Source organism: Lemur catta, chromosome 8 (genome assembly GCF_020740605.2).
Source record: "Lemur catta isolate mLemCat1 chromosome 8, mLemCat1.pri, whole genome shotgun sequence".
NCBI lineage: Eukaryota > Metazoa > Chordata > Mammalia > Primates > Lemuridae > Lemur > Lemur catta.
The window spans coordinates 85,202,352-85,229,956 of record NC_059135.1 but is presented as its reverse complement, the minus strand read 5'-3'; the positions used below and the strand labels follow the sequence as shown (position 1 = coordinate 85,229,956).

Genomic DNA, 27,605 nt, shown 5'->3' with positions numbered 1-27,605 from the left:
TATTGTGAATTGGGATTAATTTGTGACATTCTTTTGAAAGAGCTAGCTGTTCAACAGATACATTTCATTTGCTAACCTAATAATTTAAGATGTCAGACATTTCTGTTTATAACATAGTAGGATTAATTGTGTCCTTAAATTTTTGATGATTGAAACATCACCTCTTGCTTCAAATATACTCTCAGAAGTATGTTTATATTATTAGTTTTGATGTAAAATTTACACTTAAACACTAAGGTACTGATTTCGAATATAACTCATAAATATTGACAAATAGAATAATGGCATTTTGTTGAAATTTTTAAGTTACAAAAGACAGTCTGGTATCTATTCAGAGTAACATGTATACTGTGTTGTTGGATCTATTAAAGAACATTTCATATTGCTTTATCACAGTTGTTTTTAGAGTGTTATTCTGAAAGGTGTGTGTAGAAAAAGGGACCAAAGAAGACTTTTCTGCTATTTGTGGATAGTCATTAGGACCTTATTTGCTAAGAAAACAGTCTTAGAAAAGGTCCTTAGAGTACTATTTTTGAAATGGAAGGAAAAGCTTTATGGTGTAGATTGATTCCTACTTTAGTCTTTTCTGATTGTTAAGTCTGATTTTTGGCATTATAGGTTTGTCTTGACCTGTATGTTTTAATGTATATTTGGTCTGTTGCATTCCCTCTTGCTTCTACTCTTCCTCTTTTAAATCTGTGTCATTCTTGCTCTGTTGTTTCTAGTTTCTTATTTCTTGTGCATAACACTTAGGTCCACGATAGTGTTAAGGAAGAGAAAGGACACTATTGGTGGTAACATTTAGATTAAGGGAATTAAATTTTTATTTGAATTTTCTCCGAAGGTAGTAGTGAACTAGTGAACACTGATATAAATGTGGCATTCCTTACATAGCCATGGATAATGCTGGTAGAAATTACAAGTCAAAATAGCTCTGGAAATTCTTTACATGGCTACATATGTCCCATTTGCTGAATCAGGCTTACTTTCCTACTTTCAGTAAATGATCTCACCACAAGTCTTCACTACTTTGTGGGGAGGACCTCCCTCTTTTGTAATTTGTCTTTATGTCCTGGTTGATGTGCTTATTTAAAACAAATATTTTGCTTAAAGCCAAAATTCACGACTTTAAATTGACTGGTAAAGCTGAAGTCCTTGGCATTCTAGTTTTCATTATTTTATTTAAATGTCATCATTCAGTGTAAAGGCCAGAGTATTAGTATTTATTATCCTCCTTAGTGTCTTACATGTGTATGAAGGTAGACTTCAGCATTTTACACGGAGCCGTTATTAACGGGATAATTGAAACCTGGTGTTAATTTCTGTTTTGAGAAACAGTATTGTACCCTTCATATCTAACTATTGTCTTTTTTACCTTTGCTATGAGGTTTACATTTGTGTTGGTGCACTTGCATCAATTGCACAGCCTCACTCTTTTTTTTTTTTTTTGCCCCCTATTCTTTTAGGGTGAAGGGGGTAAGTCTCAAATGGAATGTGAGTCGCTCTTAAGTTCATATTCTCCCACATCACTGGAAAAATTTTTCTTATAGGGTTATACTGCAATGTCATAATAAACAAGAAAAGCACAAATCTTCACTACAAAGTAAACTGAGCACCATTCAGCAAATTAAACCCTACGGAATAACAAGCTTAAATGTTAAGATGCTAGTGACACACTATATCTAGTTTTGTAATAAATATTATGCATTAATCATATTAAAATATTTTTTAAATGTTTGTCACTTTATTTTCCCACATTGACAAATTTAAAAGTTTAAAAAAAAAAAACCCTAAAGCTAAAGTGCTGTGTGTTTAAGAATAAAATCAGTATCAGCATGTATAGGGACCCAGAAACTGTCTCTAGTCATTGAGTTCTTGTGTCAGATTTGCAGAGAGTTGAATAGCTATCAGCAGTAAATGGCTTTTATATGTAGCTTAATTAGATAAATCTACCCTTTGTTCACTGGTTGCAGTGAGGTTTATGTGATGGGATTAGTGACTAAAGAATGACCTTGCTGGATCAAGCTCAAAATAAATCTAGTAAAGTATAAAAGCCCTGTGGCCAACAGTGCCTCTAAGGTATATACTGAGGGAGAACATCCACCCCAGTGTCAATCTTACTGTAAATATTGACCCAGTTTCTCTTAGAAACTCTGTTCATCACTTTGGATAGTCTAAGTTTATGATGCATTTCTTTCTTAGACCAAGTCCAAGTCTGATTAATTCTTCTAAGATTACATTGTAAAGAGCACACTCTTTTCTAAGTATTTTTGTTGATTATGGTCTGTTCTCATGGCACGTCTTCAATTTACTTGGTCTTTTTAGTCTTCTCTTTACTTTCCTTAGTTCCATTGCCTCTTTCTTGAGCTCTAGAAATCAGAACTACATATAATGTGGAAGATTCAGATGTACTGTAGTTCTGTGTAAGGGCCCAAGTGTACCTGGTAAGTTAAGGAGGCAGGACTGAGGATTAATGATCTTAAGTGACTATAATGACTTTTAAGAATACATCATCTGTGTCATTTCTGAGTTTCGTTTTATACATGTGAGTTAGACTGGTCAACTGCTACTCATAAGCAAACTTGTATTTACTGTCATCCTTTGGTATCCTCTGGGGATTGGTTTCAGGACCCCTGAAGATACCAAATCCATACATACTCATGCCCAGCATTCGGCCCTACGGAACCCACCTATATGAAAAGTCAGCCCTCCATATCCACTGGTGTCACATCCTGTGAATACTGTACTTTCCATCCAATTTTGGTTGGGGAAAAGAAAAGCCACGTGTAGTTCAGAGCCCTGTTGTTCAAGAGTCGGTGCTATTTGCTTGTGCTAAAATTTGATTGTCATCTTTTGCTTACGTCCTTTATAAAATCTTTCTCAATTGATGTTTGAAAATTTGAAGATACTCTTTTTTCATTCCTTTCTCCTCCAATAAAGATGTAAATGATTTGGAGGAAGGCCATTCTTTGTCTGTCTGGAGAAATGCCCATGTTTCCTGTTCTTTGGCTAATAGAAGTTACCTATTGCACTGTAAAGGCAAGGGATTTTTTTGGTTTTTGTTTATTTGGGGGTTTTTTGTTTGTTTCATTCACGGTTATCACTAGTGCCTAGAAAAGAGTCTCACATAGAAAAGATATCGAACTAATATTTGTCAGTAGAATGGATGTAATCTTGTTCACAGGTCTGTTGAGTGACTCTTTCTACATTTCCCTCTGTATGTATCCTCCCCACATAGGTACATTTAAAATGTTTTATTATTGAAAACTTAGGTTGAGCATTCCAAATCTGAAAATCTGAAATGCTCCAAAGTCTGAAACTTACTGAACACTGACATAATACCCAGAGGAAATGCTCATTGTAGCGTTTTGAATTTTCAGATTTAGGATGCTCAACTGGAAATGCAAATATTCCAAAATCCAAAGAAATCTAAAACACTTCTGATCCCAAGCATTTTTGGATAAGGAATGCTTAACCTGTGTAGGCACATGATAAATGAAAACTGTAGAAAAGAGGTTATAAACCTTCCATCCAAGAGTCTAAGCCCTCACCCCTGCTCTATAGCACCTCCTGTTAACAGTTTTTGTGTACCCTTTCAGAAATGTTTTTTGCATGTGCAAGCATATGTATATCTTTTTCAGCACACAAAAGTGGTTTTTTTAATTTAACCTTAGATGTAGCACACAGCATTATGGGAACATACAGAATTGGATTTGGCCTAGTTGGGGGTAGGTATAGCTAGTTGTGGGGAAGTAATTTTTAGGATAGAACACAGGTATAAAAGGGATTTGTTCTGTGACGTTTGGTTCGGTCGAAGGGCCTCACTTAGTGATGTAGAGGGCCTCGTGGCCTTGAGGCTGCAGTTATCCTACCCCTGGTATAGCTTAGACAGGTGATTCTCAACTAGGGTCATTTTTGGTGGTCACAACTTAATGTGGGGTGCTACTAGCATCTAGAGGGTAGAAGCCAGAAATGCTGCTGAGCATCCTGCAATGCACAGGACAGTTTCCCACCCCGCTCCCGAATAAAAAATTATCTGGTCCAAAATGTCCTTAGTGCTAAGATTAAGAAACCCTAGATTAACCTAAGAAGTTAAGTGAGTGAAGAAGGCTCTAGGCAGAGGGAATACTAAGGTGATATTACCTCCACTGTATTTTGAGTGGTGAATTTCATCTCTTCTAGTAAGAAATCACCTATTCATCTGTAATTCTCCAAGGACCTTCTTAAAAACAAAGGTTAAGTTTGTATCTTTTGTAAATTGAGGGCTCTGGGGACACTTTTTGGTATTCCTAAAATTTACAGTTCAAATTTAGTTTGTCAATAAATGGTGCCTTTCTGTGAGCTAATAATGTGGGGGTTTTACCCTTTTGTTTGAGCTTGTTATAAATTTCTCGTATCATGTTGGTAATTATTTTTCTAGTTTTTTTTAAATGGCTTTTTGACATTGAAAAGTGTTTGTTAATCAAATCTAACAGCCTGTGCTTTGCTTTATTTCATTACCTTTATGCTTATCTAGAGAGTGATGTCCAGCTATGTTTATTTCATGATTTTATGGGAAGAATTTTGGTATTTTTAATCTTTAGGTTTATTTTGATATGTGGTTCTCAAACATGTATTGGAGGTCGATATCCTCTTTTTTCATCCAGATAAGAACGATAAGAATCATAAAAGTTAAATACCTTATCTGAAGTCACACAGCAACAAAGTGATGAAAACAAAAATTACACCCAGATCGAGACTCCGTAGCTCATGTAGTTATCACTGTGCCTACCTCAACTAGCTTTTACTAGGACTGTCTTCGTAGCCCTGAAATTTCTCATTGAAAGTAATAAGCACATCATAATGTGCTAAATGAGTGTGATTCACCAACTACCTACATGAAAATTATTAGGATGCTTGTTAAAAATATGCTTTACTGAGCTGTGTCTTAAACTTATGTAATCAGAATATTTGTGGTGGAGCTTGGGGTTCTTTACCTTAACAAGCTTCCCAGGTGATACTGATGCCTGGTAAAGTTGACAATCATTGGTTTAAATTTTGCCTTTTCTCCTGTGCATATCAATCTGTTGTTATACTCTGTTTATGTTTTACAGGAGTCAAATCAGTATGTGTTTTATTCTTTATCTTCTAAATGAAAGTGTCTTGAAAAAATCTAAGTTGATGTTTATATTGTTGCTGACTTCTCCTGCTGCCTTTTAATTTAATAAAACAATCCAAGGATAATCTTATGCTCAAAATCCATTAATATTACCTGGAAATACTGTAGTGCCCCAGTGAGGTCCTCTTTATAGATCTCAAGTTCCTCTGTCAGCAATACATCAGTTTTAGCATTTATGCATTCTGTGTCCCTGTTTTTCCTTCAGGGTGCTTTCTCTGCTTTCCTCATGACTACGCTCTGTCAAGTTTTAAGACTCAGCTGAAGTTGCAATTCCTTCATAAAGCATTCCCCTGAGAACTCTTTTCCATTTCTGAATTTCTGTCTCTGATCTTACCTTTGGGTCTGATTTATATCCTGGTTTGGGGAGATTTTGTTTGTTTGTTTGTTTGTTTGTTTGTTTTTAGTGCTATAGTATATGAGATTTTTGTCTTCTATAAAATAAAACAAATACATAAAACCATCAAACTAATGTATGGCTTAATGAATTGTTTTTTTGTTTTTGTTTTTTTTGTTTTTGAGACAGTCTCGCTTTGTTGCCCAGGCTAGAGTGAGTGCTGTGGCGTCAGCCTAGCTCACAGCAACCTCAAACTCCTCGGCTTAAGCGATCCTACTGCCTGTAGCTGGGACTACAGGCATGCGCCACCATGCCCAGCTAATTTTTTCTATATATATATTTTTAGTTGGCCAGATAATTTCTTTCTATTTGTAGTAGAGACGAGGTCTTGCTCTTGCTCAGGCTGGTCTTGAACTCCTGACCTCGAGTGATCCACCCGCCTTGGCCTCCCAGAGTGCTAGGATTACAGGCGTGAGCCACCGCACCCGGCCATGAATTGTTATAATGCAGACAACCACCTAAGACAAGAAATATTAGGTTATTAAATATGAAATGTCTGATTTCCTTAACACATTGACTGCCGTGTGAGTTGCATTTAACTCAGGCCTGGAGTCCGGTGAAGCAAAACTGCAGCTGGTTCGTGAAAGTCTTACTTGTTGATGTTCTTGTTGTTACAATTATATTGACAGTTTAATTCTAAAAACATGAGTTGGGTTACATGTAACTTGCACACAGAAAACAAAAAAAAATAACAAATTAGAAAGAAAAGATTGTTTTGTTTTATTAAAACACCGTGGCCCCAGGGAAATTTTTTTTTCTTGTGTGTTAAGTACTAAGTTTGAGGGTTGATATCTCTGACATTTCGCTTTGACACTTGTTTCATTTTTATTGTGAAAGTGCATTCTCAGTCTTGCAAATGCACATTTTGGCTTGTGATTTCTTTCAATATTTTTTTGAGCAATTTTTGTGAAACCATGGATAAGTCAAAAATTTGTTATTTTTGAATATGAGTTCCGTCATGGAGCCAGTGCAACATAGACAGCTCAAATTATCAACGAAGTGTTTGGGAAGGATGTGATTAATGAATGCACACTACGTCAGTGATTTGAGAAATTCTGTTCTGGTGATTTTAATCTTGCACACAAGCCACATGGGCAACCAAGGTGAATATGAATATTGCTGCTATGAATGTTCATGTACAAGTTTTTGTGTGGACGTGTGTTTTGGTCTTTCTTGAGTTTCTACCCAGGAGTAGAACTGCTGGATCATATGGTAACTCTAGACCCCAGTAATCTTGGATAGCTTTTTCTCTGTTATGACAGCATATTCCAGTCCCATCTTGTAAATTTTCAGCCTCAGAAAATTTCAGAGCTGGAATTGGCCATTTCTTTAAGAAAAGTTGCTTTCTTTTAATAGGAAAAGGTATTTCAAGACCACAACCTGGGCACTAGTGTTGCCCGTTGTTACTATGTTGGTCACTGTTTCTAGGCATCTTCAATTAACACAGCTAGGAAATATATAGTGTAGTAAATATATATATATTCACCATGCATATTGATATGTTAAGTGTTCTTTATTTTCATACTAAGTATATCATGTGAAATATACATATGTTAACTGTTGTTGTCTTATACCTTTATTTTAAATATATATTTAAAATACCTCATGAGTTCATTCTGATTGAAAAACAGGCTTTTTAAATTCAACCTCTTTTGCATTACATCTCAGTCACCTTTCTTTCACACCAAAAATCCCCCTTCTCAAGAATGTGGGATAATAGAATTTGAATATTCCATAATCCTTCATTAACTTCATCCCACATTTCACAAATAAGTCTCAGAATAACAATACTACTACCACCATAATTACCAAGAACATTTAAGTGTTTTTGCTTTGCTCTTCCCCTCACTTCTGATTTGTAGAAGTTGTGCTCTGTCTATATTATCTTAAATAGCAGTTACATAACTCTCCCTTTTAATTGTCATTTAATCCTAGTTCTCGAGTAATTATATGTTTATTGCTCACTACCAGTGCTTACATTGAAGTCTGTTCATTTCAATTGCCTGAAATTCTTCTGAAGATCATGGAAACAATATTCTCTGAATCCTTAAATGTTGTCAGTAGTTTGTGCCTTTATACTGAAGGCCAGTTTTGTGTATATAAAATTCTTAGCTATGCTTTCTTTCCTTGTAACTATTTTTTTTTTTCTGGCATAAAGCATTGTTGGCTGTTTGGTGGTGGTGTAATTTTCTTTAATTTGTTTTTGTTTTAAGTGGCCAAAGGATTTAAAATCCAGTAATCTATACTATAATACATCTTGATATTGGTTGTTCTGGGTTGATATACTCAAGTGGGTGGTGTGCTCATTTGACAAATATTTTCAAATCATCTTTACTTGTATTTCATGTTTTGAATTGTTAATGTCCATTAGTTTAGAAATATGTTACAGTTTTAATTTTTTTTGTGTGATAAAATACACATAGCTTAAATTTACCTTTTTAAGTGTATAGTTCAGTAGCATTACGTACATTCATATTGCTGTGCAAACATCATCACTATCCATTTCTAGAACTTTTTCATCTTCCCAAATTGAAACTCTGTCCATTAAACAACTCCTCATTCCTCCTTCCCTCCCAGCCCTTGCAACCACCATTCTGTTTTCTTAGTTCCTGACTTTGACTATTCTTGTAAGTGGAATCATACAATATTTGTCTTTTTGTGTCTGGCTTATTTCATTTAGCATGATGTTTTCAAAGTTCATCTATGTTGTAGTATGTGTGAGAATTTCCTTCCTTTTTAAGCCTGAATAATAACTTCATTGTGTATACCACATTTTATCTGTTCATCCTTTAATGGACACTTGAGTTGTTTCTGCCTTTTGGCTATTGTGAATAATGCTGCTGTGACTATGCATGTACAAATACCTGTTTGAGAGGCCTGGCTTTCAATTCTTTTGAGTATGTACCCAGAAGTAGAATTGCTGTACACACATGATAAATGTATTTTTAATTTGGGGGGGAACCTAACCATATTTTCCACAGTGGCTACAACATTTTACATTCTCATCATCAGTGCACAACGGTTCCAGTTCCCACACATCCTGCTAAAACTTGTGGGGTTTGGTGGTTTTGGGGGTGTTTTATGTTTGTTTTTTTGTTTGTTTTGTTTTGGATAGTGGCTGTCCTAACTTGCGTGAAGTGGTATCTCGTGGTTTTGATTTGCATTTCCCTGATTATTACTGATGTTGACATCTTTTCATATGCTTGTTAGCCATTTATCTCCTTTAGAGAAAAATCTGTTTAAGTCTTTTGTCCATTTTTTGAGTTGCTTGGTTTTTTTGTTGAGTTATAGTTCTTTACATATTCTGGATATCAAATTTCGTATCAAATGTGTGATTTGTAAATGTTTTCTCACATTCTTTGGGCGGTCATTTTCCTTTTTTGATGTACAAACTTTATTAAATTTGATTAAGTCCAGTCTATTTTTTCTTTTTGTTGCCTGTGCTTTGGTGACATCCAAGAAATCATTGCCAAATCCAGTGTCATGAAGTTCTTCCTCTGTGTTTTCTTTTTAGGTCTTTGATCCTTTTTGAGTTAATTTTTATATATGGTGTAAGGTAAGGTTCAAACTTCATTCTTTTTGTATGTGAATATCCAGTTTCCTCAGCACCATTTGTTGATTTTTTTAAGCAATTCTTTATAGTATGATTTTGTTGCTTTAGGCACAACTCCTGTAGTTTTGTCTTACAGTATCTTTGTATTAATTCTCTTCAGCTACTTATTTTTGTGAAAGATTAGCTTTCCTGAACTTGACGGGGGATGTGCTTCAGAGTAGCTTTTCCAATTTGACAGAGTTCCCTTTTCTGTTATTTTCAAGTAATGTTCAGAAATGTGGTAGCTTGCTTTCTGAGGTTTCCTGGCTCTGTTCCCCTCAACATTTTAATCCTCTTTTTCCCTTGTCCCTATCCTGCCAATTGTGCTTTTGCTTCTAGAGGTTTCTCTTCAATATGAAGTCCTGGAAGAGAACCTTGGCAGATCAATTTCAAAAGGTCATAGAAGTTAACTTCAATCCTTTAAGCCTCACTCTTGGCCTCTTGCATCCAGCTCCTTACTGGATGGGCAAAACTCCCAGTTTGGGCTGCCATTCTCAAATTGACTCAGCCATGATTTCCAATGAATGCCTGTTGGCTCTTCTGAGGTTCTTCTGTTATTGGGTCCAGCACATGCCCCGTTGCCTCCCTTTGCTTCTTGTTGCACAGATGCTAGGTTCTGTGGCTACATAGTAGCCTGTTTTGTCCTCACCCATTTGTATTCTGGATTTCCTAGGAATAGCCTGTTCATGTGATTTGGTTGTAAATATCCATGGGGTTTTGGTTTTGCTGTCTTGTTGCTCTATTTTTCTGTGGGGATTTGGGTATCACCTCTGCCACCATCATCTCAGATTTCTTCAGGTAGGTCATTAAAAGTTTATCTTCATTTACTTTAGGAGATAATACACTAATTTACAATGGTACTACAGTAGGCTATCATTTAAGTATACTTGATAGGCGGAGTGTGGTGGCTCATGCCTATAATCCTAGCACTCTGGGAGGCCAAAGCAGTAGGATCCCTTGAGGTCAGGAGTTCAAGACCAGCCTGAGCAAGAGTGAGCATGCGCCTCTAGTCCCAGCTACTCAGGAGGCTGAGGCAGGAGGATTGCTTGAGCCAGGAGTTAGAGGTTGCTGTGAGCTAGGCTGACGCCACAGCACTCTAGCCCAGGCAACAGAGTGAGACTCTATCTCAAAATAAATAAATAAATAAATAAATAAATAAATAAATAAATAAATAAATAAATAAATAAATAAATAAATAAAAAGTAAGTGAGTAAGTATACTTAATAAGTACTTCTAGGAAAATGAAGTTGATTTTTTTTTTAAGGAATAATTAAGTCACGTGAAGTTTATTCTGTTAAATGAGGAGGATAATCTATCTGGGAGAGTTCATTTATTGATAGGCATTACAAAGCATGTATGGTATTCTTGATTTTCTCAAATTGATTCTAAAAACAACTAGAAAATTTCCCAAAAAGCTTTAAAGGTTATTTGGAAACATGTCACTTGTACCTGCCTAATTACAGGGATTTTGACTAATTGAGTATCGTGAGTGTTAATGCAAGTCTTTATGAGGTCTTCCTGAAGCAGCCTAATTTTTGTCAAAATTGAATGATTATAGAATATATAATTTACACCTTTTCTCTGCACACACAGATGTGTGTATGTTTTTCTTTTTTTTAATGTATGTTTTTAGTCTTGATAGTTTATATACTTCTGTGGTGGCCTTGTTGAGTCATCAAGGAAGGGCAAAAGTGTGAACTCACTCCAGCAAGCCCAGGGCACATTTAAACTGTAGCAGGTTCTAAACTGAGTCAGGTCTACAGATAAAATAGATTTTTTGCATTAACAAATATCTGTTGAGTGTTTGTATTGGCCAAGGTACACAAATATCTCAGTGTAAAGTAAGACTGATTTTACTTTCAAGGCCATTTTAGAACAGGAGTTTCATTTTTAGTACATAAAATTGGTTAAGGTAATTTAGGTGAAAATCAAATTAGATCACTATACATTCTATTATAAACATGTATACATATTCTAGGGATTACACACACACACACACACACACACACACACACACACACATATACACATTCTAGGGATTAGGGAAAATGATGGAAACCACCTTACCGCCTTATGATATTTTGGGGTATTTACCTAATATTTTACACTTAAATAAGTTAAGTTCTGGTTGTAAAACTGGCATACTGAGTACTCTTTATATGACCATATTTAAGGAAATTAATGTGAAGTTTTTCTGTAAATTATTCGAAGCTGACATAGGAAAAGAAATGAATGAGGGCTATAGACAGACGTTCACGTACTTGTTCAGTGTTAAAATTTTTAAATATGAAGTTGATGGCTTTAATGTCTTGAACTTAGTGGCAATATGTTGTATATTTACATGACAGTAGGACCATATTCCATAAATATTAAGTTCCTAATAATGTGAAAAGCTGTATGCAGAGACAGGATTTATTTTCTTACAAATAAGTAAAACATAAATAGTGATTTCCCTAAGGGACATATATTCTAATGGGAGAGTAAAGAAAATACTGAATAATTTACTTTAAGCTTGAATGTCTAATGTTAAATTGCTGAGAACAATGATCAATCTGAGCTATTCTGTAATACCTGTAAACATTTAATACATTTTCATCTGCTTAATTCTCTTCAGAATGCCACCTATGGGTTTAAACCTGTGCTATTGTGATACCTACTAACTAAAAGTGGCCACTGAGCACTTGAAATATAGCTAGTGTGCTGAGGAACTGCATTGTAATAAATAAGCAATGTGAAATAATTTCCCATTAAACAAAACTTTTGGTATGGTAAGATTACATTTCACTTTGAAATATTAGCATCTGAATTGAGGTATGATATTAGTATAAAATATAAATTTTATAGGGAAAATATAAAATGTCACCTAATACTTTTATATTGATTATATGTTACTGGGATAAGTAAAATACATTAACATGAATTCCTGTTTATTTTCTAATTTACTGGAAATTTTAATTATATTTGTGACTTGCATTATGTTGTATTTGACAGTGACGGTTTGAGCTATAGACATTTGTATCCGTCAACAAATAAAAATGTACTATTGGGGTTCACACTATAGTAATTTGTTCTGTAGGCAAACGTGTTCATTCAAAGTACTTTTAAACTAAGGGTTCATTTAGAAGTTGAAAAAAATGGGAAAGATGATTCTTTTCTGATCAGGAATCTGAAAATAATGAAAATTGATATAGTTGCCTGCTTAAAAAGAAATAGCTCAGAGGGTAGGGAGAGGAAATTCTGAGAATTTGGCGTCAGTCTTTAAATGGTGCAATGACTTAGAGAGGATATCAGATTTTTCCAAGCCCACATCCCAAGGTAGGTGTTTTAGGTATTTTGTATTACTGTAGCTCAGTGATTGGTGTTCTGAATGATTAATATGAGTATCTATTTGAATTGATGATATGGTTCTATGTAGTTTTAAACATCTATTGAAATTATTTTTATTAGTCAAACAAGCAAATTCATGGTTTACTGAAATAATTGCATGTGGCTGTTTTTGTATTTTTGGGGGGTGGGGACAGCACCTTACTCTGTTGCCTGGGCTAGAGTGTGGTGGTGTGATCATAGCTCACTGCAGTCTCAAACCCTTGGGCTCAAGTGATCCTCCTGCTGGGACTGCAGGTGTGCACCATCGCACCTGGCTCATTTTGAAATTTTTAATAGAGACAGGTCTTGCTCTTGCTCAGGCTGGTCTCAAACTCTTGACCTCAAGCAATCTTCCTACCTCAACCTCCCAGAGTGCTAGGATTACAGGCATGAACCACCATGCCTGGCCTATTTTTTAGAATTTTTTAAAATTTCATAATTTAAATGTCAGAAGTCACTTGCTATTTAAGAAATGGATATTCTGAAGATGAAACTTTGTTACTTTTAAATTAACAAATGTAGTAAAGTTATATAATACTTGGTTAAGATGTGTGTTGTCAGTATTTTGTTATGCTATGATTAGGCGTTTGGTTTCCTTGAAATTTCCTTTGTTGGTGTGTATATGCATTAGCTCCTTTTAAAAAATCTTTATTGAGATATAATTCACATACCATAAAATTCACCCATTTAAAATGCATAATTCAATGGGTATATTTATGGAGTGGTACAACCATCGCCACAAAAAGAAATCTGCACCCATTAGCAGTTCACCACTCCCTCTTCCCTTTCCAGCCCTGGGCAACCACTAAGTTATTTTCTATCTCCTTAGCTTGGCCTATTCTGGACATTTCATATAAATGGAATCATGCAGTATATGGTCTTTCATGTACCATAATGTTTTCAAGGTCCATCCATGGTGTAGAATATATTAGTACTTCATTCCCTTTAAGTGCAGAGTAATATTCCATTCATCATGTGGCTGTACCTCCTTTTATTTGTCTGCTTATCAGTTGATGGACATTTGTGTTGGTTCCACTTGTTGGCTATTATCAGTAATGCTGCTATGAACATTCCATGTATATAGCATTTGTATGGACATAAATTTTCATTTCTTTTGGGCATATATACCTGAGTGTGGAATTGCTGGGTTGTATGGCAACTCTAGATTCCAATAATTCTTTCTTTCTTTAAAATTTATTTCAGAATATTATGGGGGTACAGTCTGGTTACATAAATTGCTTTTGTACCTTGCCCATCCCCCTAGAGTCCAATAATTCTTAGACAGCTCTTTAAAAACATTTTAAGGAACTACCAAACTGTTTTTCAGAGTAGCCATTTTGCCTTCTTACAAGCAAGTATGAGGGTTCTAGTATTGCCTCATCTTCTCCAACACTTACAATTGCCCTTTTTTATTATATAGCCTTCTTAGTGTGTGTGAAGTGGGAATGGTGTCTCCCACTCTGTGGTGCTGAACTTTTTACATTCTTGATGGTATTATTTGCAGCACAAACATCCAATTTACTAATACTTTTCTTTTGTCGCTTGTGTTCTTGTAAGAGTTTTATAGGTTTAGCCCTTACATTTAGATCTGTGATCCATTTTGAGTTAGCTTTTGTGTGAGATATAAAGAAGGGATTTGACTTTCATTTTGTTAAATGTAGATAAACAGTTGTTCCAGCACCATTTGTCAAAAGACCATTCTTTCTCCCACTGAGTTGTCTTGGCACTCTTGTTGCAAATCAGTTGATCATGAACATAGGGGTTCATTTCTGAACTCTTGATTCTATTCCATGATCTATCTGTCTGCCCTTATGCCAGTAACACATAGTGTCCATTACTGTCACTTTGTAGTAAGCTTTGAATTCAAGAAGTATGAGTCTTTTTCAAGATTGTTTTAGCTATTCTGGGTCCCTGGTATTTCCATATGAATTGTAGAATCCACTGGTCAGTTTCTGCAAAAAGAAGGAAGCTGAGATTTTTATAGGAATTGTGTTTAATCCATAAACAAATTTGGGGAGTACTGCCATCTTCACAATAATCTGTCTGAAGGAATAGTGGCCTTTTGTAAGATTGTGTAGTATATTTGAATACCTATGAAATGTTAATGTTCTTGTTTCACAATGCTATATGAAAATTTTTGGTGTTTTTTTTTTTTTTTTTCTTAAGAGACAGGGTCTCACTATTTTGCCCACACTGTCCTCAAGCTCATGGGCTCAAGTGATCCTCCTGCCTCAGCCTCCCAAGTAGCTGGTAGTGAGAATAGTGTTTTTGGGTATTTATTGTGGGCTGGTAGGAGCTATGTCTATTTAAGGGAAAATAGAGGCTTAACTGTGAAATGCTAAGTATGCTTTAAACTCTAAGTTGATTTTTTTTTTCATTTTAGAAACATTCATGATGCCCAAGTACTTCCCAATAATTTTTTAAATGCCAGATTATGTTAAGCATATTCATTATGTTGTTTAAACGTAATGTAGTTACTGTATGGAAATCGAGCCTTATTCTCATAGTCAGTACTGCTTTTCAACAATACTGAATACTACTTTATAGTATTTAGGCTGAATAGTATTTTTCAGCCTTTATTAAGCTAGCTATCTTTCAAATGTAATTAGGTGTCCCAAATAACATGCAGCCTGAAGACTTTTTAAATTGATAATTTCCTATTAACAAATGGGTGTTTTGACTTACTCCACTTTCTTCCTTGTGGGCTGTACCTCCCTTGTGTTCACTCACATCTAAGTTCTACTATTTCCTTTTTTTATTCTAAGACCTTCTTTCTGTGAGCTTTTACTGAGGTTATACCATTACCACTTTCCCTAAACTATAGCCTTAGCAAGTAATTCCCAAATTTTGATCTATAATAACTAGAGCTTACTGGATATGTATTAATGAAGCCTTTTGAAGGCGCTGAAAATAGTGATCCTGGTCTTAGGGGGGGCTGGGTGGGGACATCTTTGGGGCAGTTAAGGGACAGGAGAGAAATGGTTTCACTAGCCTATAGGATCTAATGATGAAACACAAGAACAGATTAGAATGAGCCTGTTGATAATCTATTAGCAAATAAAAAGCAAACTTGGAAGCCTTGTCTTTGGTACTATTAGAGCTTTTCTGGATTAGGAGATTTAAGATTGAAGAGTAATCAGCTATAGATAGTTCTTAAATACAAATGTGCGTATAGTGTATGTGCAAGATTAATTGTTGAAAGAGTAACTACCAGAATGATTCACTTGAAACTGATTGATACAGCCATCTTTGATGACTTAGAAATTACCCACGTTTTTTGTTAATTCTGCCTGACCTTGCCTCCACTTGTTAAAGTTGAAGCCAGCAGCAGAGAGTGAAGAATGTCAGCAGTAAGGGGATCGTGAGCAGAGAGGGAGAAAGCAGCCAGGAATGGACAGGAGGAGAAAAAAATGGAGAAGGAAGGGTGTCAGATCAAGAGGTAGGAATGGAAACATGAAGCAATAGAAAAGGAGAAGGGAAGAAAGGAATACAGGTATAAATCATGGGAGTAATGTCAGGTATCATATTATAGTTTCAAGGTTTGAATATGCTTAGGACTGTAGCAGAACCTTTAAAAATTTGAGTGTAACCATGGAAGGAAGAAGGTATGCAAGAAAAGGGAATTTTTAAAATAAGCGTGTTAAATCACTTTTAAAATTTAAGATCAACACTAACAGTATACAGTTGTTTTAATTTTTCAACATAGTAGCAATAATATTTGAGTCATATTGCTGTGGGGCACTTTTTAAGTGCTTTACATATATATTGGTTCATTTAATCCTCACAACAGCTTTATAAGCAGGTGCTATTTCTCTCATTTTACAGATGCGGAAACTCAGCCAGAAAGAAATAAGTAATTTGCCTAGGCTAGTCAGATAACAGAGCCAGGATTCCACTGAGGCAGTGTGACTACTGTGCTACAGCTGGCTTCATTACCTCTACTTCCCCCCTCTATGATTTTTGTGTGGTATTTTTCTGTAGAAATCTATCTTGTTTTGTGAATGTTACATTCCCTTGAAATAGTTACACATCTGCTAGAGTGACAGACTATAGACACTATTTAAGAATCAGTTTCCCTCTACTTTTCTTCCCTTTAGTTATAGTAATTTGAGAAAGTTGATTAAAAGAGTCCGGAACACAAAAATAGTGTATGGTCCCTGACCCCAGTGAACTGAATCTCAGTTTGTGATTGTTTGGTCACTCAAACCAAACTATCTGTATTCCTCCTATGGTACTGGTATGAATTCTTTGGCTTTGGACCAAGCTTACATATGACAATGAATGTTTGGTGACTTCAAAAGTATGCTCTCCTTTAAAAGCTACAGACCAACCAGTAGTATTTGTGTTATCCAAAACATTTGGAATTTTTTTAAGCCACACAACATAATCAGCCTTCCACACAAAAAGCAGTTGTATCTAGTTTGATCAATTTCCTTAGCCTTAAAATTAAAGTCTCACCTGGATATTCACAAAGTATTTATCTGAAAAGGTATTTTCTTTGTTTTGTTTTGTTTTTACAGCCCTAATGAAGTAAAATGTTTGCGGGCTATAGAGGAGGAAATATAAATGGAGTTAGTGGATTTCACTAGGAACTTTGGAAGAGTGTTGAATATTAGTGTTGTGCTAGAGGAGAGTGAGAGTTGAGCCCTGCTTAGGGGGAACAGAAAGACTACTGTGAGGAGTGGGGGTAAATAAACCAGGAATCTACCATGAAGATCACTGCTTGGCTCCCTGGATACTTAATTTTTAAATTATTTATAGAATTTTAGAATCATTAGGACGTGTTCTTTGTTTCCTTTGAGATTATCTTCTAAGGAGAAAAGCTGTGTAGTTTAAAAGTATTTCTTGATATTGAGGCTTACGGTTACCACTACTACTAAAAGTTTGAAGAGGATGGAGCTGTGACTGGGAATCCCTGTGAGATTTTACCAAGAAAGTTAATTGGAGACTTCTATAAGTACCTTTTAGGCAGGTAAAAAATTCTGACAGTTAGGAAAGAATTTTAAGGATTAAATTCAGTCTAATTTGACTTATGGCTTGAACTTGTGTTGCTTCACTCTGATACATAGTTTTAGCATTTGAAGGCTGGATTAGCCATTGCTCTCTTAGACTTGATCTAGATAATAAATGAGAGATTGTGGGAAACTGAGTGTCTTCATTTTATTGGGTGTTTCTTGAATTTCTTATGTCAGCATTGGCTCTTGGATTTTTATTGTGGCATTTGGAATGCTTTGAATTTAATATTGGTGCCTTTGTATATTAATGCACATCTCATTCATTCAGCAAACATTGAATGGCAGTCATACAGTGCTAGGTAGTGGGAACACAAATGAATAATTCTATGTTCAAGCTGCTTCCATACTAAGCTACTCTTTTAAGCATTCTTAATTTTCTGATCTTTTCATTGTTATAATTTTAATTTTACAAAGAGGAAATAAGTAGAAATTATTCGGTCCTTTTAAGGTAACATTATTTCTGGTTGTTGGGAACCATACTGACTTGATTTTGTAAGTTTTTATACAGCAGGGTGAAAATCTTTTAAAGTCATCTGCAAATGCAGTTGGGTCAAAGAAGATCCCTTTCAGATCCAGTGATTAAATTTCATGTTAGGTTTTAAAAGCTCTCAGGGGAAAGGGTCCGCCTTCTTGTATCAGAAATTTTCTCTTTGTGTTAACAACCACCCAAATCCTGTGGTGACATGTTTGTCTTCCTCCTGTTTCCCATTGTTTCTGTGTGGTGATTGATGACCCCCAAGATATAATGAGGCTCAAGCATTCGTTTTTTGAAAAATAGGTACTTGAATCTTGACATTTAGAAACTACCTTTCATGAGAATTTTCTTGTATGTAATCGTAAAAGATTATTTGAGTTTAAATATGCCTATTTTCCAAGTCAGCAATTATTTGGTTTATTACTAACGGATAAATATTTATTCAAAATTGATGTTTTGTCTGTCTTAGTTAACGTCTTTGTGGTACTGTGTTCTTATACTTCTATCCCAAGGACCTAACTTACTAAACCAAAAAAAAATGCTAATTTCTGGATCTCCAATTGGCAAGGTTTCTAGTGTATTGATTCATATTGCGTGTTTATACCCTAGTTTTATGGCTGCTTTTGTTATTGCTGTAGTGAAATAATAGAGATACTAGCTAGCAGTTTCATGTTCAGAATCCTCTTCTCTTTATTTTGCCCTGATCCTTTTTCTGTCCCTTAAACAGGATAGTGTAGCTGTTAGCCACGTAATGAATCATTACTTGATTTAGAACACAAAGTGGTGACTCTTTGGCTTAAAAAGAGGGAGTATAGTGGATATACTTTGCCCACTTTTCATCTTTTTTTTAAAGCTATGGCATCATTTTGCTTGAGTTATTTTTTATATTTTTGCCTCCACAATGCACAAAATAATATTATTTAAACTTTCTTGTGTAGCATTTTTAGTGTAAGTCTTTTCCCTTTTCCCTTTTGCTGTTCTACTTGCAAAACAAGGAAAATATTTTATAGACTGGGGTAACAAGTTCTTGTTTTAATGTCATCTTAAACAATTATTTGGGTTTAAATATGCATATTTAAACTAAGTTATTAGTGAATAACTTTTATTAAAACTCTTACATCAGCCTTGTCATGGCCCAACTCACAATTCAGACTATTAATATTGCATTCCTTCGTTGCACGCCCTCCCCCCTTAGAAAGTAGAGGATTTTTCAGAAATGTATTGGTTTTTAAATCACCAGATTTTTATCTTTTCTACAGATAATATCACCTACCGCATTATTTTTGGCTGCGAAAGTAGAAGAACAGGCTCGAAAACTTGAACATGTTATCAAAGTAGCACATGCTTGCCTTCATCCCCTAGAGCCACTGCTGGATACTAAATGTGATGTATGTAACAATTGGAGTCTTGGTTTTTCTTTGTAAATTTGAAACATTTTCATAATACAGACCTAATAAAAATATAGTTCAGTTAGTGATGCCTTCCAAATGGGGCTTATTTTTATTACCATTTAGCAGTGTAATACCAGGAAGCAATCTGGCAGAAACATTTCATGTATGTTCATGAATTTGGATGTCATTTTGAATTATGCAAAGCTTTGATTCAAAGGTACTTTTAAGTGTTTTGCATTTTGTTGTTTATTCTCACAGCAAACCTATGATATATGTAGAGAGTAAGTTATATCACCTCCATTGGTAGGCGTCATTGAGACTAGAAGATAAATAACTCTTAAACTGTCAGCAGATGAAAGTATAGAAAAACATCTGGAATTACCTCTAGACCAGTACATATCATACTACCTGTCTCTCTAATACATAAAAATACATTTTACTATGCTGTGATGAGGAGCATTGTTTTTTTTTTTGTTTTTTGTTTTTTTTTTGAGACAGTGTGTCGCTTTGTTGCCCAGGCTAGAGTGAGTGCCGTGGCGTCAGCCTAGCTCACAGCAACCTCAAACTCCTGGGCTTAAGCGATCCTACTGCCTCAGCCTCTCGAGTAGCTGGGACTACAGGTATGCACCACCATGCCCGGCTAATTTTTTCTATATATATTTTAGTTGGCCAGATAATTTCTTTCTATTTTTAGTAGAGACGGGGGTCTCGCTCTTGCTCAGGCTGGTCTCGAACTCCTGACCTCGAGCGATCCACCCGCCTCGGCCTCCCAGAGTGCTAGGATTACAGGCGTGAGCCACCACGCCCGGCCAGAGGAGCATTGTTTTTTAAGTATTTTAATTTTCCTAAAGAGTAATACTGGCTTCCAAACAACCTCTTTATCGTCAGGATTTTAACAGACCTTATTTGAAAGGACCGCATCTAAAAATTTGCTGACATCTTAAAATGAAAATTAGAATTATGGGCCTTTAAAATCATTTTGCTAACATTCTTCTTACAGGTGAGTTACTTAATCAGGAGCCTTAACCCACTGAATGACTAGTAGACTGTATTAATTCAGCTTGATTTAGGTCAAGTTTAAAGTCCAGATTGGTTTAAGCTTTGATGGAAGTGTATCTTTATTAATGACAAGTTTTATTGTAGATATTGGCTTTAAGGGAGTAAAATATTAATATAGACATTAAGTAATAGGGAATTTGTGATTATTCAAAGATAGTTCTTATAGTTTCTATTAACTTTACAAATTCAGAGTTATTTCTTCTGAGTACTTGGGATATTCAAATAATAGAGGGCTATGTTTTAAAAATCAGCTAAATGCTTTTTTTAAATAGGGCATAAATAAAATTAAAGTTGCTTTTACTCTCTGGGTTTAGCAATATGTCCTTACAGAAATGAATATTTATATGTAATAATTATTTTCTTATCACCTTGGTCAATTGTCATGATCTAAGAAAGGGAGGGCAGGAAATTTTTTGTATCGTTTATTCCCAGAGTAATTGCGATAGGGGAATAATTTCTTGAAATTGGGGGAGAAAGTTCTCTAATATTTATGTCCTGTAGGTATATGATAACATTATTTTAGTATTTTATATTTGAAATTTTTCCTTTTATCTGGAGATTTGAAGATTTTCGGGGGGGGGGTCCCTAAGAAGGAGGGGAAGTTAATTCTAAAATTAACTCACTGTGACTTTCAAGGGATTACCACATGAAATGTTCTAGAGTGAATTTGTAAGCCTTTTTTACTTAACACATTGACTGCCATACTAGAAAAAAAAATTTTTTTTCCTTGGGGCCACGGTGTTCTATTACAAAAATAGAATAAAAACTTTGAAAACAAAATGATCCTTTTTTAATTTAATGAAAAACAAAATGTATTGACTTCTATTCATTTATTCCATGTTTTTAGAATTAATTTCTCAATATTAACTGTAAGAATAACAACATCAACAACTAAGATTTTCATGAGTCAGCTGCAGTGTTTTGCCCAGATTTTGCTTCCCAAAGCCCTGGGCTCAAAACTAGCGTGGGTTAAATACAACTCACATGGCAGTTAATGTGTTAAATAAAGGGAAGTTTGAGTTTGATGTTCTTACTTGGTATGGTGCTTCTTTTCCTTAATGTGTCGTGAAGCACCAATGCCCAGTTAAAGTGTGAGTTTACAGACTGCATAGATATCCTTTTTAAAATTAATCTGCCTCCTTTCATATTTAGAGTTACTGTGTTTTGGGTTTTTTTGCTCTATTTACATTTTCTGTTATAGAAAGTAATTCAATTTAGACTTATCACAGAAGACTTGTCTCTCTTACCCTCACTTTATTTTCCCCATATTTCCAAATACTATGATTCTTTTCTAATCAATCTATAATCTCATGAGAGGTGACAGTCATGTAGTCTATTAGTTTTATATTTATCTTAATCATTTTAATATTTTTATCTGGCAGGCTTATCTTCAGCAAACTCAAGAACTGGTTATACTTGAAACCATAATGCTACAAACTCTAGGTATGTACTTACATCAGATAATGTTCTTGTGTATTCTTCAGTGAAGTATTCTAAATAAGTGAAAAGATTTCTGAAATAATTTTTATTGAAGAAAGTTATTTTAAAATAGGTTTTAGACCAGGATAGCATTGCCTGTTTGTAAGGAAACCATTTTTCTAAAATTTCATTTCATTTGGCATAATTTATTTGAATGGTAAACAGCCTTTGTTGGAAAAAAAATTTTCATCACATTGTTTTTAATATGACGTAGTAATTATTTAAATATTATCCTTTTCTAAAAGTTATGTCTTTGTATGCATGGTTCATTGACTCTGACGTTTCACTTTACTGATGAGGAAATTGAGGCCTAAGAAGGCCTGAAGTGACTTGTCTGAAGTCATATATTACTTCTGAAAGAACTTAGTAGGGTGTGTTAGCAAGGACCACTGTCCTTTGGGGAGATCTACTTTTAAATCTGTAGACCTCTGACTGGCTTTGTAAACTTGGGCAAAGTTCCTTTACCTGCTGTACCTTCATTCTGTGGAGGTGGAATAATATCTGCCTCATATCTTGACTTTGTAGTTATTTTTATTACTCCATTCCTTGTTAAATGGAAATGTGATAAATCACAGCTTCTCATCATGGCAGATTCTTTTTGTAGCAAAAGTAGCTTGCATGGAATGCATATACCATTGACCTTCAAACAGCATGGGTTTGAAGTGTTCAGGTCCACTTTTATTCGGTTTCTTTCAATAAATATATCAGAAACTTTTTTGGAGATGTGCAACAATTTGAAAAAATAGATAAGTCATGTAGCTTAGAAATATTGAAAAAATAAGAAAAAGGTATGTTATGAATGTGTAAAATATATGTAGGTACTAGTATATTTTATCATTTACTACCATAAAATATGTACAAATTTATTAAAAATTAAAACTTATGCACACACAGACCATACATGGCACCTTTCACAGTGGAAAGAAATGTAAACAAATGTAAAGATGCAGTATTAAATCATAACTACCTAAGATTAACTATAGTGCATACTGTATTACTATAATAATTTTATAGCCATCTCATGTTGCTATTGAGGTAAGCTCAAGTGTCTGTGTGAAGTGAGTGTGTGAAACTCATCATCTTTAAGTGAGCAGTTTGTCTCTCCATTAAATTGCCTATCACAATAAAAAGTGATCTCTTGAGGTTCTAGTGTATTTTTCATCATTTTTAGTGCAATATTGGAAATTTTGAATAATACCATAGGACCCATATGAAATGCCCCTAGTGATGCTAAAAGTACTGCCAAGAAGCAGAGAAAAGTCATGACATTACAAGAAAAAGTTGAATTGCTTGATGTGTACCGTAGATTGAGGTCTGCTGCTGTGGTTGCCTGCCATTTCAAGGTAAATGAATCCAGCCTAAGGACTAGTGTAAGAGAAGAAAAGGAAATTCCTCAAGCCATCACTGCAGCTATGCCAGCAGGCGTGAAAACTTTGCACATTTTTGTGAAGTACCTTTCTATCTCACTGAAAATGCAGCTTTTATGTGGGTGCAGGCTTGCTAATAAGAAAGGGATACCATATAGACTCTAATATAATTCAAGAAAAAACAAAGTCATTATATGACAACTTAAAGCAAAAGGAAGGTTGAAAGATATAAAGCTGAAGAATGTAATGCCAGCAAAGGATGGTTTGATAATTTATTAAGAGATTTGGCTTAAAAAATGTCAAGATAACAGGAGAAGCAGCTTCTGCCAGCCAAGAGGCAGCAGATGAGTTCCAGATGCCGTTAAGAAGATCATTGAGGAGAAGGGATATCTGCCTGAACAGGTTTTTTGTTTGGTTGGTTGGTTTGGTTTGGGATTTTTTTGTTTTTGTTTATGTTTATTTGAGGAGAAGGAAAAAGAAGTTTGTTAATTTGCCAGCAAATGAGGAGGTTGGCAGACTCCCATCTTAAAGTTCCAATGTCCTGTTTCTGTGCAGAAGTACAGAGTTTTTAAGGGTTCTGATTAATCCCATAATCCCTTTTTTGGCTAAAACAATTTCATGACCTCCACCTGGAAATCTTGTGACCTCTGCCCAGACTCATCCTGTCTTCAGCTAAGATCATCTCATGACCTCTGCTGGGACAATTTACTTGAGCTATCTCCTGTGGCACAAAGAACAAAGGACAGCCTCCTGCCCCTCCTGACCAGTGGCCTGAGGCAGGGATGTAGGTTTTAGTTCTCAAAACGGGTGAAGGATTTTGAAAAGACAAAACATTTTTACCCTTTTTCAGGCCATTCTCTGTTACATATTCCCCACTGTCAATTTTACCCTTCCATATCTATGGGAGGAGAAGCAACATAGTCATCAAACTCCTTCCTGCTGAGTGGGGGTGATGTTTTAGACAGAAGGTATGGATTATCCGGTGAAAAGGGGCATAAGCAATAACTATAACCATGAGGATTGACAAGGTGAAATGGCCTGTTGCCTTGCACACAATGTCCAATACAGGTCTGGGTTAGAAAAGAAACATGGGACCTGTGAGTGCGGAGCTGTTGTGCCCTGTAGGGATCCAAGAGACTGGCTCCTGCAAATTCAGAAATCATGTATGGAAATACTTATAGTAAACGAGGTTTAGGATTCATATACCCAGCAGCAAGACAGATCAACAGAAGAGGCAATAGCCCCAGGAAATCTACAGTGAGGCATTGTCTCTCTATCCTATAGACAGAACCAAAAATGATTAGCAAAAATATCAACATTTTCTTTTTTTTTTTTTTATTCCTTTTTCTCAAATAGATACTTTCAGATCGTCTAAGGCTGTCTCCTCCACTGAGGGATACACCTCTTTCTTTTGGTGTAATGGACCTAAGGTTTCACTTCGGACAATTTTAATGAGGTGTGAGTTGTTAGAGGCTCTTCATAGGGTCCCATTCACTTCTCTGCTTCCAAGTGGGGCAGGGACCTGAAAGAGGTAAACTTATGTATAGTGATTAGCACCTGGCCCACTTGTTTGACATATTGTTTTACTTTATTCTCTTTTACTTATGGTTATATTACCATACTTACTGTGGGATGCTAGGAAGGGTCTCTCATAAACTTTTTTTTTTTTAGGGCCTTAAGTCGGCTTCTATAGGGCTACCCTTATGCAGAGGAGGGCAAGCAGCAATACCGTATCTCACTTTAGATGGGTTTCCTGTATCACTTCCAGGATGTATATAATTTCTATTCTAGGCTTAGGGCTTTGCTTAGTTGTTGGGTTATCTCCACTACAAAGGAGGGTCCATTATCACTCTTGTGAAATGTCCAGGGCTCCTCAGAGTGTACTTCTGGGTCCTGTTGACAGTGGGGTGCCTGCTGACATGGTTTAGGAGGAACTGCTGAGCCATCTCTGAAGCTGTCTGTCCACAGCGTCCATCACCAGCATGCCACTCTATCTGCTCAGCCTCTTTCCCTGGACTGAACACTGTGCAGGCCTGCTGAGGCCTGAACTTCAAAGTGCAATGGCAGTCTCCTGTATACTTCAGGCCCTGGTATTCATCCAGTAGGAGCTTGGCTCCCCCCACCCCCACCCCCAGGTGAGCTTCTGCCACTTCTGAAACAACTCCTGGTGCTCCTGCTGCTCGCCCAGGTCCACCTCCTGGGCCCACTGTGACAAGTTTCTCAACCACTGCTTATCTATGGCTGCCTTACTGCCACCTGGCCTCTCTGCTGCTGCCTCCTGGCTGGCTTGGCTGGTGCTGGGGATGGAGTGGAGGCCCAGGGAAGGGGCCCCTGAAAAGGTTTTTTAATGCAGAATAAAGTGCCCTATTTGAGGGTGAGGGGAAATGCCCACAAAGGGCATTTATTAGTAGGGAAGAGAAGCAAGCACCAGGATTTAATTAAGGTTGGAAGGGATAGGCTAACTCTAGTGTTTGTGTAAATGCAGTTTGGTTTATCATCAAGACTGCCCTTATCTATAAAGTTGCTAACCCAGGAGCCTTGAAGGGAAAAGATAAACACCAGCTGCTGGTCTTTTGGTTGTATATCAAGAAGGCCTAAACGAGAACCCCTTTTCTGAATTGGTTCTGAATGCTTTGTCCCAAAAATCAGAAAATATCTTGTCAGTAAGGGACTTCTTTTAAAGTTGTTTTGATACCAGACAGTGCCCTTGGCATTGAGTTGAGTTCAACACGAAAGGCATTAAAGTGGTCTACTTGTACCCAAACACCATGTCTCTAAATCAGCCTCTAGATCAGGGGGTCATGAGGACATCCAAGGCTCAATGTACACAGTACTCTGTGGAAAGTATTGTCAATGCTTGGAAGAGAGGCCCTACAGAGAAAACATGGAAGTCAGGAATGATTATAGCGTTCAAGATGCCATTGTTCTTATAGAAAAAACTGTGAAAGCAATCAAGCCCCAAACAATAAATTCTGGTAGAGAAGACACATGTGCATGACTTCGCAGAATTTACAACAGAAGATAACTTGATGGAGATGTGTGCTTCCAAACCAGTGCTAGACGGTGAGGAAGAAGATGTAGAAAAGAAGAAGCAGTCCCAGAAAGCACATTGACATTAGACAGTCTGGCAGAAGAGTTCTGATTATTTAAGACTGCTTTTGACTTCTTTTACCACGTGGACCCTTCTATGATACAGGCACTGAAACTAAAGCAAATGATGGGAGAAGAATTGGTACCAAACAGAAACATTTTTAGAGAAATGAAAAAGCAAAAAGTCAGACATTACAGTGTATTTCCATAAAGTTACACCAAGTATGCCTGCCTCGCCTTCCGCCTCCTCCTCATTCTACTCACCCTGAAGAAAATGAGGATAGAGACCTTTATGATGATCCACTTCACTTAATGAATACTAACTATATTTTCTTTTCCTTGTGATTTTCTTAATAATAGTTCCTTTTCTCTAGCTTACTTTATTGTAAGACTATAGTATATAATACATATAACATACAAAATATGTTCTAATTGTGCGTTACCAGTGAGGCTTCCAGTGAACAGTAGACTATTAGTAGTTACGTTTTGGGGGAGTCAGAAGTTATACATGGATTTTCAGTTGCACAGGGTGTCAGCTCCCCAACTCCGATGTTGTTCAAATGTCAACTGTAACTTATTTGAAGTTTTTATAAAATAAAAAGGTATAAAAAAGTGAGCATCTTATTTCTTCCAAATCTAATGATTTGGTGTTATTGTTTTGTTATAGAAAATTATATAAATTCATGAAAAGTTATGAACATTTATGTAATGATTATAAGAGTTGAAAAGTATAAATTATAGTTATATAAAATCATTGTATATCACATTCTTAAGCATTAAGAATGAATAACATTTTTTAAGGGAGACATTAGAAGATATGCTTCTATGGCTTTGAAGTATTATTTTGCATGTTCAGTTACAGTAGAAATATAAATAGACCACACAACAAGTTTATAAACCCAGATTACTCATTTGTTAGGATTTTATTCACTTACTGCTTCTGAAGGCACTAAATGCGACCTCCATTTTTAATAAAAGCAAAAAACCCTGCCATACCTAACAGTTGATTGGTTGTTCAAAGCTTTTCAACGATTCATCTTTGGTATTAGAAATAGTGACTTAAAGACTCAAAGATATTACTTAGTTGAATTCTCTCCTTAAATTGTGAGGCCAGCTTAATTCTATTTGGCATGATTTTAATTTGTTTAACTTTAGGATAATCCCAGATTAATTCAGAATTTTGAATAAATGTTGCGTTTGATCTTTAAATAACTATTTT

At 35.7% G+C, this 27,605-nt stretch overlaps 1 protein-coding gene across 2 annotated transcripts in view; it reads left to right on the top strand.

Annotated features, from left to right (window-relative positions):
- CCNT2 (cyclin T2) overlaps positions 1-27,605 on the top strand; it is a 43,115-nt gene that overhangs the window by 1,474 nt on the left and 14,036 nt on the right. For both annotated transcript variants that reach the window (XM_045560118.1, XM_045560117.1), the window contains exons 3-4: positions 19,260-19,388; positions 21,833-21,893. In XM_045560118.1, coding sequence (XP_045416074.1) covers positions 19,260-19,388; positions 21,833-21,893 — 190 coding nt within the window. The remainder of the gene's footprint in view (positions 1-19,259; positions 19,389-21,832; positions 21,894-27,605) is intronic.